Here is a 15,878-nt window from a genome sequence, read left to right on the forward strand (position 1 = left end):
AACAAACTTTTGACATATTTTTTAAAACATTTTCCGTGTTTATCATGTCGTCTGGTAAGGTACAACAACAACAGCTTTAAAAAGCTTTGTATATATGCCCTCCTACGTTTGTGTCCGAGTCCAGAAAGGCGGTAGAAAATATTCAATAATGTTAGACAGATAAAAAAAAAAAAAAAAAAATCACGAATTTATAGTCTTTTGTTCATTTCGTGTTTGTCAGTGTCGGATGAAATTTTGCTTGAAAATGTGCGACCAAAACGACTTTTTTTTTTTCAAACATCACGTTGATTTCCTGTTTGGCCGAAAGGGGGCGGAGTCAAAAGTCTGCCGTAAGGTCAAAGTGACGGGTAGGAAATGTTTTTCTTTTGCGGTTTTCATTGTAGGAAAGTAGGCGAGAGGCTCGCTTTCTTCTCTCAGCTGACGACATGGACCCTCATATAGTTGGACAGCTACAGTAAGCCAACCTGCCGGCACGGAAAGAAAACATTTCTGTAAGTCAAAGTGTCTTTCTTTCCGCTATAGAAACCGCTTGACACTGTGTTTGCTTATGTGTCATTACATTGTAACAAACTTTGAACTTTGACATTTTCTCTATGGATCAAAACATCCCAACTGGTTCCAAAAAAACTTTCTGAAATTCTCCTTCTGCAGCACACAGCTTATATTTCAACCCTAATTATGGTCATGTGAATGTCACTGTCCTCTCTTTCTCCCCTCATTGACCTTTACTCAGCTCATGTTATGTAGACTTTTTTTAAGAAGAAGAAGACGTGCCCTTTCCACTAATCTATACTGACAGCTGCCGTGTCATATCTCTGTGGCAGTTTAACAGAGTTTGCTGCTGACTGAGCTTCAGCCATGGTGCAGGAGTACCAGTCCCCTGTTCGGGTCTACAAGCACCCGTTTGAGTTGATAATGGCGGTAAGTGACGTGCTTATATTGAGGAATCTTTTAAATTCACAGATTGTGTGCGTATGTATATATGCAGCCTTCCAGCTCACAGCATTGAATATGAGCTTCATATTTGCAAAATATCCTTTATACACAAACTAGGGATCAAAGTTTGGCAATCTGCTTTTCACTCTAGGGCACTGACCTTTTGCAATCCAAATGCTGTTCAGCTTTTCCTCTCATGAAAATAAATAAATTTTAGATTTCAAAAGTTTTCCAGCTCATTCCATGGTTAGGTGGCAATGTAAAAGAAACCAGACACTTTCAGAAAATAGTCCGTAGCCTTGTCTGCCTCAGATAGTCATTTGTCTCATTTTTGATATTTGCTTACTTGCAGTCTGTACTGCATGTTTATTGACTTTACTGGAATGCTGCATATTTTTTCTTTCCTGCTCGTGCTGCTTTAAATACAATAACTTGAAGGGTGCTTTTCTTTCTTTTTGCATGAAAACACACAGCACAATAAAGACTCCTTTTTTCAAAACCAGACTTGCCATTTAGTGTTTGGCAACTGGCCTTGATGTTGAATGGTTATGCAAAAACCAGGGGTAGGCAACCTTTTTGATGACAAGTGCCATCTAAAAAAGTGCCATATCAACCGTTGCATTAACAATACGATAACTTGCTTCAGTTCCAGTACCAGATGTTTTGCAGCTGTAAAAACTTTTAGAGTACTTGCTTGCTTCTCATATCTTGACACAGCACGTGTAATTGATTCAACTTTCTCTGCCTCATCCTTGAAGGTTTTTTGATGTTTCGTCTCAAATTGTCGTTTAACACTGGAAGTCCGGCAAACAACACTCTCGAGGCAAAGGGCACATACAGCACGATCTTTCTGTTGCACAAAGTCTTCCGTCCAAATTGTCATAAAAGACCATTAGCTGTATTGTCATTAGCTCTGTGTGAGCTAATTTGTGATGTGCATTGATGGCCCAGCCTTAGATATTTATTTTAAATACACCTTCTCAGATTATTTCACTGCATGCCGTGCCACCACTTAACCCTTCACCACGTGCCAAGGGTTGCCGACCCCTGATATAGACACTCAATCAATCAAAATTTATTTATATAGCACATATTAAAACAACAGTGTTGACCATAGTGCTTCACAGTCAGCCACTTCACTTGGTACGTCAGTTTAACTGCTCGTTTGGCGCAAATATCAAAAACGGACAAATTTCGGTCAATCTCGTTATTTCTTATCTATACAGAGTCTGGCAAATGCAAAGGTTGTGGGGTTTAATCAAGAATATATCAGAATGAGAAAGTCATTTAAGTAACCTTGAACGTGGCATCGTTCTTGTTCGGGGTATTTTGTAAACTGCTGATCTATTGTGATTTTTGTTTTTGCATTAGAATTACATTTCTTAGACTTTTTGTCTTATTTATGTCAGAAATCAGAGGAGAATAACCAGACTGCTTTGAGCTGAAAGGATCCACTCCTTACAGCCAAAGTCAACCCAGTATCACAGCAAAACGTGTAATAAACACGCCGGTACACCCTGTCCACTTCTAACTTTGGAGAGGGAAAAAAGATAATGGTTGCATTACCGACAGGGGGAGATAGTATATTTAAAGCCAAGAAGTCAGTAGTAAGCAAAAACACATGAAGTACATTCAAGGGTCCTTAATAACCAGAAACGATTAAGCTAGGTGGCTAGTATATATTTACATGTAAATGTCTTAATGATGTCAGTTTAAATGCTTCCTCCCATGATTATTTTCATGTTGGCTTGAAATAAAGTATCTCCCTCTGCTGTTACTGCAAGTGCTACGTGTGTATATTTCATTTGTAAAGGCAAAGTGTGAAATGGTCTTTTACATAACGCTGTGATACTGGGCTGCCAACGTAAGCAGAGTGCACAGCACAGATGGAGAAGAAGCGCACCGAGCGCTGCTCCAAATAGCCAAAAACAGGAAACTGAAGCTCACCAATATTTGACAACAGAAGATTGGAAAACATTGCCTGGTCTGATAAGTCTTGAGTTCTTCTGCAACATTCAGATGGTGAGGTCAGAATTTGCTGTAAACAGCTTGAAATCATGGATCCATTCTGCCTTGTATCAGCGGTTCAGGCTGCTGGTGGTGTAATGATTGTGGGATATTTCCATGACACGCTTTGACCCCTTTAGTACCAGCTGAATATTGTCTAAACACCACAGCCGACCTGAGTATTGTTGCTGACCATGTCCAAAGCTGTATGACCACAGTTCACTGTACTCAACTGGCCGCCTCAGGTACCAGATCTCAGTCCAATAGATTGCACCTTTGGGAAATTCACCACAAAGATGTGAAATCAGCAAATCTTCAGCAACTGTGTAATGGTGTCATGTCCATATGGACCAAAATCTCAGAGGAATGTTTCCAGCGTCTCAGAAATAATGTTAGTTCTGAATGCAAAAGAGCGTCCAACCCAGTGCTAGTGAGGTGTAACTAATGAAGTGGCTGGTGAGTGTGTATTTGAGGTGTCTGTAAGTCATTCAGCGTGGTTGTTGTTTTCTTATCATGTGCTGCCTGGGCAGAGGTCGGGAGTTCTCGAGTTGTTTTGTAGGATGGTTTTTTAGAACAGCTGTAAGTTATGTAAGTGCCTCGCTGACCAGTTCTCTTATCCTTTAGAAAGCAAACAAAATGCAACGCTAAGAAAAAGAGAGTTTGTCAGCAGAAAACTTTGCAGCTATATTTATATAACTCACTTTCCATTATTCCAACAGTATTCAATAGTTACACAGGGGGAAAAATCCATTAAAATTCCATGCTATAAGCTGGCTTTTCTTTAAATGGAATATTTTTTGTTATGATACCGATGCATTGCTTTCCCATCACTGCAAATTGCAGTTTTGGGCTAAAACCATAAGCACAAGAACACCAGGCAAAGCAAAAGTAGGACAAAAGAAAAATAAATACGGATTCCCGTGAGGGGCACCGTCACCTGTGCGGTCTGCTCTTGGTGTTTTCTCTTAAGTTACACATTAAGCCAAAGTGTTGCACAACATCCTTGATGAAGGGTTGTAGAGACTGCGATGCTGCAGCGGTTACAGTTTGCCGTGCAGCTGCTATACAGAGTTAACACAATAGACAGTGTGGATAACACCTACACCAAAGCCATTTGATGCTTCCCCATGGAACATTTGCAGGTCTGAAATTCTTCCTGCGTCACTGCAGGTTATTGAAAAGACTCTCAAAATAAGCCCTTTGTGAAAGCTAAATAACAGCTCCTTTAAGAAGAGAAAGAAGCCTGCGACAGCTTAAAGAGGAGAATCCAAATGAACAGCTAACATCCTCTTCTGCTCCCATTTACCTCAGAGCTTCTCATTAGCTCCCTCAATGCTACTGACAGCTGTTGTTCAGGCTAACAGTGCTAATCAGTGTCCTGGATATTACTGAATGTTTAACCTTGACACCATTGTTGTTCCTGTCATGACATTTCTTAATGACTCTCCGGGGCCTTTATGTAACAGAGCTAGGTGCCTGTAAACGCACGACACTTGTAGAAATGCATTTGATCAATATCGGCAGAAGAGTAAAACATGATTTGAATGAGCTGAAAAGTGCTGTCTGTCTGACGTTTGGCTTACACAAAGTCCTCAAGGCTTGCTTTGCCTAAAACACTAGAAACCCATGTTCTCTCCCCCCCCCCCCCCCCCTTTTATATATATTATTAAATATTTTGTGCCTCCATTATGTGGTTATGCTCATAATACTGAAGGGGGAATAGGCAGAACAGAGCTTTCAATTTGTCTGCAATCAGTGAAACATACTGTTTTTGTTAGTTTGCCTGTTGCACAGCGCCAGTCATTGCTGCTTAATTAGCACAGAAACATTTCCCAATAATTTTCTTAGTGAATAATTTCATCCTGTTGATTGGATTGTTCATACGCTGTGCTGTATTGATGTGTGCAGGATGTGCGAGGTTGTCTGTGTGTGTGTGATTTTGAGAGTTTAGCTTTTTAAACTTTTAAAATCTTAAGTCTTGGCTGACTTAGTGATTTTACTGCTTAACGCAGTTCCTCAAGACATTGACGGCACTTTTCTATCCCATGGTAAAATGCTTATCCCTCTATCCGCGCCATTACACAGGCAGCTGTCCGTATCATAAAGGTCTAGTTCATCCCCTGCTTTTGCTTAGTTGTCAATAGTTTACTATCAGAAGCTGCACTGCCCCTTGTTAAGTAACATCTTTTACTGCAGATCTTGAAACGCCTGCCTGGCAGCTCAGTAAATGCATACAGGTAGCCCTGGTGATAGTGGCGAGGGCAGATGGTCACATGCTTTGGTCTTTAAAACACGTGGCAATTACTGCTTGTAAATGCTGCAGGCTGTTGGTGTCTGCAAAACACAACATTTTAATAGGCATTTACATAAACTAAAGTTGCTAACTACAGAAAAAAGCACCCTAACCTGACACAGTAGTTCAGTGCTATAAATCTATTCAGTCAGCCTTTGTGATTATAGTTTTCTATAAGCAGCTTTCCCTTCCTAACAGTGAGCTACCTCACTGAGGCAGAGCTCCCAGTGGAACAAACTGAATGGACCCAGGCAAGCCATTAATACAGACAAAATAATAATAAACCCAATCAATCAATTTTTCTATATAAATGTCTTTCAGGCCTACGTGAGACGGTTCCCAAAGTGTCCATTGATTCCAATGTTTGTGGACAGCGAGATCATAAGTGAGAGCCAAAGTGATGATGGATGCGTGCTGGTGACTGAGAGGCGCTGTACGATCGACATCGAAGCCCCACGACTTCTCAAACGGGTACTTCCACTCTGACCTTATAGGGGATGAGGGCGGTAAAGCAAAGGAATTGGTTACTATGATGTGATCTTTCTTTTGTGAAGTACAAAAACCAGATGCTCTTTATTTAGTGAAATACTTGTAAATGATGCATTTCAGCCTTGCACATGTTATTGGAGGATAAAAGATGTGACTTTTTGCAGTAACTGTAAATGTAGCATGTTTTGTTTCTTCTGCATGTAGATCGCCGGCGTGGATTATCTGTACTTCATCCAAAAAAACTCTCTGAACCGCAGAGACAGGACGCTCCATATTGAGGTTCACAATGAGACTTTTTCTAACAGAGTCATTGTCCGTGAGAGGTGCAGCTACACGGTGAGTCTGAGAGTCAAACGTGGTAATCAGGTGCTTAGAATGTGGCAGCGTGTAGGAGGTTTATTTCTTTGTTTTTATATAAACTTTTACAACGCCTAGTGCTTGCCGGATGGTACAGAGTCCCTGCTAAAGGCAATGCAATATGTGGTGCATGAATTATTCATCTTAGGTGATCCTCCCATAGTGTGCTCAAGGCACTAAAGAGCTAGTGTCACCAGGTGTCTTTAAAGCTGCTGTTGTCTCAGTCAGAGTTACTATAATACTGCTCTCCCTGTTAAAAGATGCTTCGCACAATTTTTTGATGTCTGCTCTGTATCATGTGGCAGTCTGCACAGAAGAAAGTAAGAATTTTGTATGACAGTAATTTTGCAATTACTGAACCAGCCACTTCATTAGGTATACCTTGCTACAGCTGCCTTCTCATCTTCTTTAACTCTTCGTGGCACAAATTCAATCAATTTTGGTTCATGTTAACATAATAGCATCACATAGTTGCATAGGTGCTCAATTGGATTGAGATCTGCCGATTGTGGAAACCGTTTGAGTTCGGTGAACTCATTGTGATGTTCAAGAAACCAGTTTGGCATGATCTGAGCTTTCTGAAATGATGTGTTACGCTGTAGTCATAAAGAGATGGACAACAGCAATAATCCAACCCATCTGGCACCAATTTTCTTCCTCATTCAGACGCTCAGTTTTCAGCTTTAGTAGATTGTGTTGACCATGTCTGCATGCCTGTATGCACTGAGTTGCTACTAAGTGATTAGCTGATTAGATATTTACAATAACAAGCAGTTGAAAAGGCGTACCTAATGAAGTGGCTTGTGAGTGTATGTGCAGTACCTGGCACCAGAACCTACCATTTACTTAAAAGGCAGTTAAAATTGTGATGACGAGATATGTAACCATGTATGCACTGATGTAATATTTTGTATTAAACCTCAGCTTGTGCTTTGTTTACATAACAAAGAGTTTGGTTGAACAGTTTGGTTCAAGTTCAAATTCATATGCGTGTCCTCTTCCACAGGTTCATCCAGAGAATGAGAGCTGGACTTGCTTCGAACAGTCGGCTAGTCTGGATATTAAGTCCTTTTTTGGTTTTGAAAGCACCGCAGAGAAGATAGCGATGAAGCAATATGCTAGTAGCATTAAAAAGGTTTGCATATTTTACTTCATTTGCCTTCACGTCTTGGTCCAGATGCTTCCCTAACTGTCAAAATTAATTCAGTCTTTCATTTCCTTCAACTGATGAAGGGTAAAGAAATTATTGAGTACTACCTCAGAGAGCTGGAGAAAGAAGGAGTCACTTATATACCTCGTTGGACCTCCACTGTTGACTCTGGGACAGTCACTTGGAGGCACCAGCTGCTGCCCCCCTCTGCTGCCAGAGCCATCCCAGTGAACAGTGCCAAGGACGGGCTGCACTGTAAAGACTCATCATGTTCTGCAGAGCTAGTGACCGGTTCGCCTGATGGTCAGTGTGTGCTCGCTAATCCCAGCAAAGGTTTAATATAAATGTCAAAAGATAACAATACATAGAGTGAATTTACCAACTGAGATATTAAAAGTGTGGGAAATAGATCAGTGGGTGATTTATACAGCAGTGCAGGAATCCTCCTATAACTGCACTGCCAAAAAACCTCAAACAAACAGAAGCAACATTTTAAGTGTTTGATAAAAACCTGCAAAACTCACCGTGTCTAATTATTTTCAAAAATGCTGAAATTGCACCATAGTCTTTAGTCTGTTGGATGCAATATTGTGTAACATTATGCTGTTATTGTGTTTTGGCCTGTAGACAAGTTGGATGCTGACTACATCAGACATTACCTAGGTGATTTAACGCCTCTGCAGGAGAGCTGTCTTATTCGGCTGCGTCAATGGCTGCAGGAAACCCACAAGGGCAAGGTCACAAATAAACAAACACAGTTTCTTTCATTAGTGAACAGTTGATGCTGCGATATACAGTATGCCTTTATTTCTAAGACACTCACGCAACCTGTTATTTCCCTCTTGCTTCCACTCTTACTCTAGCTCAGTTTTGATGCTCAGAGACATACAGTGCTGTGAAAAAGTATTTGCACCCTTCTTGTTTTCTTAGTTTTTTGCATATTTATCATGTTTATCAGATCATCCAGCAAATTTTAATATTGGTTTAATACAGGTAACCCCAGTAAATACAAAAGGCATTTTTTAAATTATTGTTTTATTTATTTAAGGAAAAAAGGTCATTCAAACCTCCCTGGCCCCGTGCAAAAAAGTCATTGCCATCGTCTGCAAAGGGTTACAAAGCCAATTCTAAGGATTTAGGACTCCAGTCAACCACAATGAAAGCCATTATCCACAAATGGAGAAAATTTGGAACAGTAGTGAACCTTCCCAGGAGCAGATGGCCTGCCAAAATTTCACCAAGAGTGCATCAACAACTCTTCCATGAGATCGCAAAAGAACCCAGAACAACATCTTAAGACCTCCGGGCCTCACTTATCTCAAATAAGCTCAAAGTTCATGGTTCAACAATAAGAAAGAGACAAACGATGAACATTATGGAAGGTTTGAGTCCCTTTGCATCGGCATAAAACTAACACAGCATTTAATAATTAGAACATGAAACCAAGAGTCAGACATGGTGGTGGTAGTGTAATGGTCTGGGGCTCCTTTGCTGTTTCAGGACCTTTTTGCAAACGAAGCAAACCAGTTATTCAGTTTAGGGCGCAATTTCTTTTTCACTGCACTACATGCAATTTGCAAAGATTTTCACCAGCAGAGTATTAAAAAATGCTTTGGATTCATCAGCATCTTTAACGATGCACCTCTCATGTACAGATTCCAAAGGATCAGCATGTGCTACGCTTCCTCAGGGCCAGAGATTTCAACCTCGACAAGGCCAGGGAGTTCCTCTGCCAGTCACTGACCTGGAGGAGACAGCATCAGGTGGATTTCCTGTTAGACACATGGAAGCGCCCTCAACTGCTCCAGGATTATTACTCTGGAGGCTGGCACCACCACGACAAAGGTACTGAGTGAGCGATGCTGGTTGATATTGCCATTATTGTGAGGCTTTTTTACTCCAGGCAGAGGGAAATTTTATCAGCTAATCTTAAAAGCCACAGGGATTTAAGCTTTTGTGTTTATATAGTTCTCAAACAGCCTGTTAATTATTGACTGCAAAGTCTGAACACCATATGTCTTCACTCCCATGTTTGGAAAAGGTTTCATTGCTTTTAACAGCTCAGCTGATCCAACTGATCACAGTTAAGACTTGAACACAGGATGTTCCCCTTGAGTGTTTACATGCTAAACCGATACCCTTTCTAGAGCGGTAAACACCAGCTTTGTTTACAGGTGGAAGTGTGCAGTGCAGTTTGTGATTGTTCACTGTGTTTCCTTCTCATTCAGATGGCCGTCCTCTGTACATTTTGCGTCTGGGTCAAATGGACACTAAAGGTTTAGTACGAGCCTTGGGTGAGGAGGCGCTGCTGAGACAGGTGACATAATTTATGACTTAATTTACATGGAAACAAAGCAAAAAGTGAAGATATTCTAAATGAAGTTGGCGCTTAACTGTGACAATGTTGCAGGTGCTTTCCATTAATGAGGAGGGACTGAGGCGCTGTGAGGAAAACACCAGAGTTTTTGGACAACCTATTAGGTGCCTAAATCGTATTTAGTTTAATCCTGCTCGTGTCCCATTGGTTAATGAGAAATCAGCAGTGCACTTTAACCAAAACAATGCGATGTCTGTTTTTATGTGTCGCTAGTTCTTGGACTTGCCTGGTGGATCTGGACGGTCTAAACATGCGTCATCTGTGGCGACCTGGCATTAAGGCGCTGTTGAGAATCATCGAAATTGTTGAGGCCAATTACCCTGAAACTTTGGGTCGCCTGCTCATACTGCGGGCACCGAGAGTTTTCCCTGTGCTGTGGACCCTGGTGAGAATAAACTGACTGCATCACCTGAATATGGAAGAATTCATAAAGCTGTAGAATACAGATGCAGAGATTATAAATAGCTAAGTGCAGTCCAGCCATGCTGGAAAAATGAGCAACTAATAAACAAAGAAAAATCTATTTATGGACCAGGAAAGATGACTGTAAAACTAAAACCCATAGGGGCACATTTAATCTTTGCTGTATGCAGTAGCATGGGTGGCAGGATTGCAAGAAATTACAGAAAGAGAATGAGCTACTGGGACGATGATGTCAATATAAAATACTATGGATGCTTAGTAACACCATCAACCAAATATTAAAGTATGTGTCACAGTGAGTTTTATATATTTACTAGGTATGTGTGTTTTTAAAGGGATGTCAAATGCTGTCATTTTTCTGTAAAGCAAATTTACCTTGCCTTTAGGTATAAATAAAGTTACCTTACCTTACCTTACCTTACCTAACACCATCAACCAGCTAACATGTGCATTTTTCATGCTTGAATTATTCATTGATTATGGATTGGCTTTCACAGTCCATAATAAGTGACTTTGCCCTTTCCTGCATGCTCTCTCGGTCTCACCGCCAGGTCAGCCCCCTTATTGATGAAAACACTCGTAAGAAGTTCCTTGTTTATGCTGGAAACGACTACCAGGGTCCAGGAGGTTTGGTAGACTACATTGACAGAGAAATTATCCCTGACTTCCTGCAAGGAGACTGCATGGTGAGGTTAAGTCTTCAGCTTATTGACCATACCTGTGAAAGTCAGTCTCAGCCCAGCCAGAAATATGCATATCATACCTGCAGTATGTGGTTTCACCAGCATGTACCAGTTTAGCATAGCTACATCTGGGTAGACATTTCTCTACAAATCCAGTGAACATCACCTTGCACTTCAGGCCCTTGACCCTGTGTTGTTTTGTTATGAAGAAATGATATATTGGAGGCCTGTATAGATTTTTGAGCTGCAGGTTGTCAGATAGGACCAGAACATACTGTGCTCACTGGCTAGTGGGTACAGTATCTGCCTCAGCTCAGCTGGCTCAGTTTTCTTTCCTTTTTTTGTTGACATAAAGGAAAAAAATTGCATCTGGGGCACATCACGACGTCCTTACAGGAGGACTCGCGTGTTTGAATTCTGTGACAGTTCAGTCAGTTCTGTGAGCACTCAACAAGTTGTTGCTCAGCTGCAAACATGAAAGTGAAAGAGCTGTATCTAGTTGGAACTATAAAATGGCATTTCATACTGAGAAAGGTTATCCTTTAACTGAACCTGCATATCTAAGTTCATGGCATATGAATTGCAGTAAAACTTATTACATAAGATATTACTTTATTACACTATGCTTTTTGTAAAACAAGCTAGTATGTCTACATATATTTTGATATATATTAGTAAGCGTTCTGCTTTAATCACATTTATTTCTTCTTCTTCAGTGTGACATTCCTGAAGGAGGAATGGTTCCCAAATTTCTGTACAGAACAGCAGAAGAATTAGAGAGTGAAGAAAACCGCCTGTTGACTGATTCCATCTATAAAAGTGCCAGTATCTACAAGGGGGCTCCATACGAGGTGCAGTCTCAACTTTTATGCTTTGCCTCCAGTTTTATGACAATAAGAGTTAACAACAGGGCAAGAAAGGCAACATTTCTTTGCGTTTAATAGAGTTTATGCATTGTGTAATAGTGCCACTTACTGGAACAACTATGCATTGCATGCTTAAAATATATAGCGTGATTAATGAATTGCAGTCTTCAGACCTGTGTTTCTAATCTTCTTACATCTTTCTACAGCTGCTGATAGAGATCACAGAGGCCTCCTCTGTCATCACATGGGACTTTGATGTGTCTAAAGGAGATGTGGTATTTAACATCTACCACTCCAGGAGAGCCCCTCAGCCTCCCAGAAAGGAAACTCATGGTATCGCTTCCCTAGGGGCTGTTAATCCACAGCTTATAGACAAGAGCTGGGTACTAGGCCAGGACTACAGCACGGTGGAGAAAGCCCTCATGTGTAGGGAGGGAGAGAGTGTGCAGGTGAGAGAGGACATAAAAAGCTCTTTTGATCTGTCTTTGTTTAACAGTCTCAGACAACCTTCCTTTGTCCCCGTTCGCCGTCTTAAGTGCTTAATCCTCCATCACAGCGAACACAAATTGATCCTGCAGATTTCTCTGGTTTGAAACAGGGCTCCCACATAACACGCTGGCCCGGCTTCTACATCCTCCAGTGGCGTTTCCTAAGCTCCGCAGCCTGCGCAGCCTCCAGCATGCCTCGAGTGGATGATGTGCTGGCCTCTCTGCAGGTTTCCTCCCACAAGTGTAAAATCATGTACTACACCGAGGTCCTTGCCTCCTGTGACTTCAGGTCAGTTTGGTATTTTTATTTTTTTGGTGCTATACTGAGGCTCTTTTTCACTGCATGGGTCTTATGTAAGACTTTAAATATATATACAGGGACATTTATGCAAACTGTTTGTTCCTTATGCTTGTGCGCAAGCTGCCTTTTATTTGCCGCAGTGATTAGAATAATTGATTAGTATTTGATTGGGTGTAACTACGTCTTCAAGTTAAGATAATGTTGTTTGTCGATTTGTTTTTGTTTGTTTGTTTTTTTAGGGGTTCCATGACCAGTCTCGAGTCTTGTCACAGTGGCTTCTCACAGCTCAGTGGCACCACAACATCCTCTACCATTTCAAGGTAGCATCTGTTAAGCGGACGTCCAGATGCAGCGATGACCAAAGCTCACTTGTATCCACTGGTGCCTTCAAAGAGAATTTTGTTTTTCAAATATGAGCTGTGTCACTGAAGACTGATTTTTGTTTCTACCGGAGTACATTAATAATGCAAATACCTGATGAAAATGCACTTTCGTCTTATATCCTTGCAATACGACAATGCATAAAATGAAAAAAAGGAGATGACTCACACACAGTAGCGTTTATATATTCTTAGATGAAATTTTAAAAAAGCACACATGAGCTTCTGTCCTTGCTTCTGTTGTCCACAAGGTGTCAGTGCAGTCTGCTGGAGCTGCTCTCAAATCTGCAGCGGCCTTTCCGCTTGGAGTTTAACTCACAGTCTTCATTTGGTTGTCTATGAAATTGAAGGGAGAATTGTTCAGAATTGTAAAACAATAATAATCGATGTCTCTGGAGTGTCTTGCACCAAGTGTTTCGAACAGCACCTGCGCTGGCAAAGCTGTGCTGAAGCAATATCTTTGATTTATCATCGAGATTGTTATTGCTCTTCGAGCAAACGGTGAGGTTTTAGGAATGAGAAGCTGGTATGAAACCTCTTTTTTGAAAATCTGCAGCACACTCCCTAGATTTCATGTAATGTTTTTTGGGCTTGTTAGGCGGAGCTGCTTAGTTTTCTCAGGCAGCTAATTTAAATGCAATAAAGTGCAGCCTCTTGTGATCTGGCACTGGGCCAGGCAGACTACTGATTTACATAAAACTTTAATTTCCATAAACTTATCAGATGCTTCCAGCTAAAGCTTAATTGAATTTTCCTGCGTTATTATTATTATTTCTTTTTTTTGTCTTCTTGGTTGCAAACTCGTGTCATGTTGGTGTTTATCCCGGCACAGTCAGGTACGTGGAGTTTTTTCTTTTTGAGGCTGATTTACCAGCATCCTGACTTCCTGCTGCCATGCCGGTGCTGTTAGACAGAGAAAGTTCACCGACTTAGCCTGAAGCTTGTTTAGTGAATTATTCAGCCTTCTCTAACAACCTCCCAAAACCCACATTTTCCACACACAGAATAACACTTCTGTATCTTGATGTGCCTAATTTTCTCGTAAAAAATGTTTTTGTTAATATAACTGTTATATATTTTAAGGCCAAATTATTTTACTGGCTCACATTGGCTTGAAAATGTCTACATATGTAAAATTTCATAAGCAAATGAAATACTCGATGATGCATAACCTCATAATGTGGCCACCTGTTTGGTTGACCTGACGCCACCTTCTGAGGGTGTCCTGGCTGACCTGAAGCCACAAATCACTCGGCTGATTAATCATTACAGCTCGTCCTGTGTGCTCACATGCTGATGTTTACTAGGTACAGTGTAATGTTAAAAGTGGGCAGGGGGAGGAGATGGGAACATTTCTTCTGCATATATTTGTTGTAAACTGAATGAATTTTGACTTTATAACATCTGATAAAATGAAGAAAGATTAGAGATGTCCTGAATATCTATTCTAAGTTGTAATTGTAAGAAACCTGAAATGTTTTGAAAGATTTCAAGCTACTCACAAAAAATGGGAATCTCTCTCTGTGCTAGAAGAGATGTCTTAGGATCAAATGTATTGTCCAATATATTATATATTATCTCTCTTCCTCACCAGTTTTGATGAAAGAACTGATAAATGCACCTGCACTTTGACTTCTTATTACTTATTCGCTTGTTGCGCTGCTGAACATCCCAGATAAGTCTCCAGCAAAGTTATCTGGAATTTGCCTCCCCATAGGCACAAATGAAGACTCAATCCCCCTTTTATTTCCCTAAGACATTTCACATTCTCTCTCTAACCTGCCTCATAAGCGGCTGATTGAATGTGCTTTCCCACCACGGCGGAGATTGGACTTGTCTGAAGTAAGAGTCAAATTAAAATCAGTCTGGAATAAGACCGCAACCTAGAAGACTAGAACACTTTATTCTTTGGCGAGCACAGCAGGCAGGCAGGAGGAGGGCTGCATTCATAACATGCTGCTGAAATAGTCCTCAGACTTGTTACCGATATTAGCATCCCAGCCTTCACTGGGAATATGTACATGATAATGAACGATCTTTTCTCAGCTTTTCCAGACTCAGACATGGAAATAGGCAACACGGGGATGACTTTGAGGCTGTCTTTTTTTTCTGTATTTACATCTCATGAATAGAAAAAATAAATAAATTACAAAAGGTAGGGAGGTTGTGCTTTGCAAAATAGTGATTCATGCACCGCTTACCCATGTCAACACACTCCTCTGAGTCTATTTTCAAGAGCTAACAAAGTTGATGCATTAAGAGAAGCCAAGGTCAGCTGATAATAGCGCCTAAAATACAAAGCGAAAAATAAAATAATAAAAAATAAGGTGAAAACCACTTATCGCTCAACCAGTTCTCTTTATCCACCACAGGCTTCAGCTAAAATGGATTTCTTTCTTGTTGAACTCGATAATAAAAGAGAAAACCTTATCAGGCATAAGGTTGTAGGCTCTCACTGTAGTGTGGAGCCTCATTAAAACCTAAGCCGTGTTTCATTTGCTTCCTTCTGACAATCTTGACCTTCCCACTAATTGAAAAGGAGAGCTCCAGATTAGTGCGCCACATTATTTTCCGGAGGCTCGATACACTGGCAGGAAAACTTTGCCCGGGATTGTTGGTCTCAAAACAACTGTGCGTCTAAATCGCGGCCCTGGTTTGAGTGTGATGTACGGAAGCTGAAAAACAAACAGTAAAACTCCTTCGTTTGAGTTGTGGACCTGTCTGATTAGCTAATCTTATATTGGCCTGTTTGAAATTCATTTTCTGACTTGATATACTGCTGGGCTTGATTAATATGTCCACAAACAAATAGATACAGTCACATCTATTTATCTCTGATGTTTCATACCATCTCTCATATCGTGTTACATTGATTTTTCCCTGCTACAAGAGAGACCATCAATCTAGCTACAATTTAGGGCAATTTCTGAGCTCTGCCCTCATTTGCAACAGACTGTCAAGGTTCTGCTTTAAGTTGTGTTGTTTTCATCTGCATTCGAATCACACCTGCATTTATTTCTCTGGGCTTCCTCGGCTCACTGACTGCTGTAGTTGACATTTTCATTCTTTGCCTTCTAATTGGTCACTGAACTGTGGAGGTCAATATGAGTTTTTGCCCCCCCACACAC

The 15,878-nt window shown here is 40.8% G+C and overlaps 1 protein-coding gene across 2 annotated transcripts; it reads left to right on the plus strand.

Moving 5' to 3' along the window:
* Window positions 1–312: 312 nt before the first annotated feature.
* sec14l1 (SEC14-like lipid binding 1) lies at window positions 313–14,382 on the plus strand. Of its 2 annotated transcripts, none has more exons than XM_085453808.1 (16): window positions 313–491; window positions 825–921; window positions 5,558–5,707; window positions 5,930–6,061; window positions 7,089–7,217; window positions 7,316–7,535; window positions 7,860–7,969; window positions 8,888–9,077; window positions 9,461–9,549; window positions 9,643–9,713; window positions 9,823–9,994; window positions 10,584–10,718; window positions 11,432–11,566; window positions 11,788–12,030; window positions 12,180–12,358; window positions 12,610–14,382. In XM_085453808.1, exons 2-16 carry the CDS (start codon window positions 859–861, stop codon window positions 12,692–12,694), a joined length of 2,103 nt encoding a protein of 700 aa, XP_085309934.1. In that variant the 5' UTR covers window positions 313–491; window positions 825–858; the 3' UTR covers window positions 12,695–14,382. The 2 variants fall into 2 exon arrangements, with proteins under 2 accessions (XP_085309934.1, XP_085309935.1); XM_085453809.1 differs by having other exon boundaries at window positions 833–921.
* Window positions 14,383–15,878: the final 1,496 nt, after the last annotated feature.

Source organism: Copadichromis virginalis, linkage group LG4, assembly GCF_057382275.1.
Source record: "Copadichromis virginalis isolate Kocher_CV1m ecotype Utaka linkage group LG4, C_Virginalis_male_GT1.1, whole genome shotgun sequence".
In the NCBI taxonomy this organism is placed as follows: Eukaryota; Metazoa; Chordata; class Actinopteri; order Cichliformes; family Cichlidae; genus Copadichromis; species Copadichromis virginalis.

What these genes read in the sequence shown, in the direction of transcription:
- sec14l1 (XM_085453808.1), top strand. Translation starts at nt 859, where the DNA reads ATGGTGCAGGAGTACCAGTCCCCTGTTCGGGTCTACAAGCACCCGTTT. An exon ending in ATGCTAGTAGCATTAAAAAG is followed by an intron (nt 7,218 to 7,315) that starts GTTTGCATATTT and finishes CAACTGATGAAG; the next exon opens with GGTAAAGAAATTATTGAGTA. An exon ending in ACAAGGGGGCTCCATACGAG is followed by an intron (nt 11,567 to 11,787) that starts GTGCAGTCTCAA and finishes ATCTTTCTACAG; the next exon opens with CTGCTGATAGAGATCACAGA.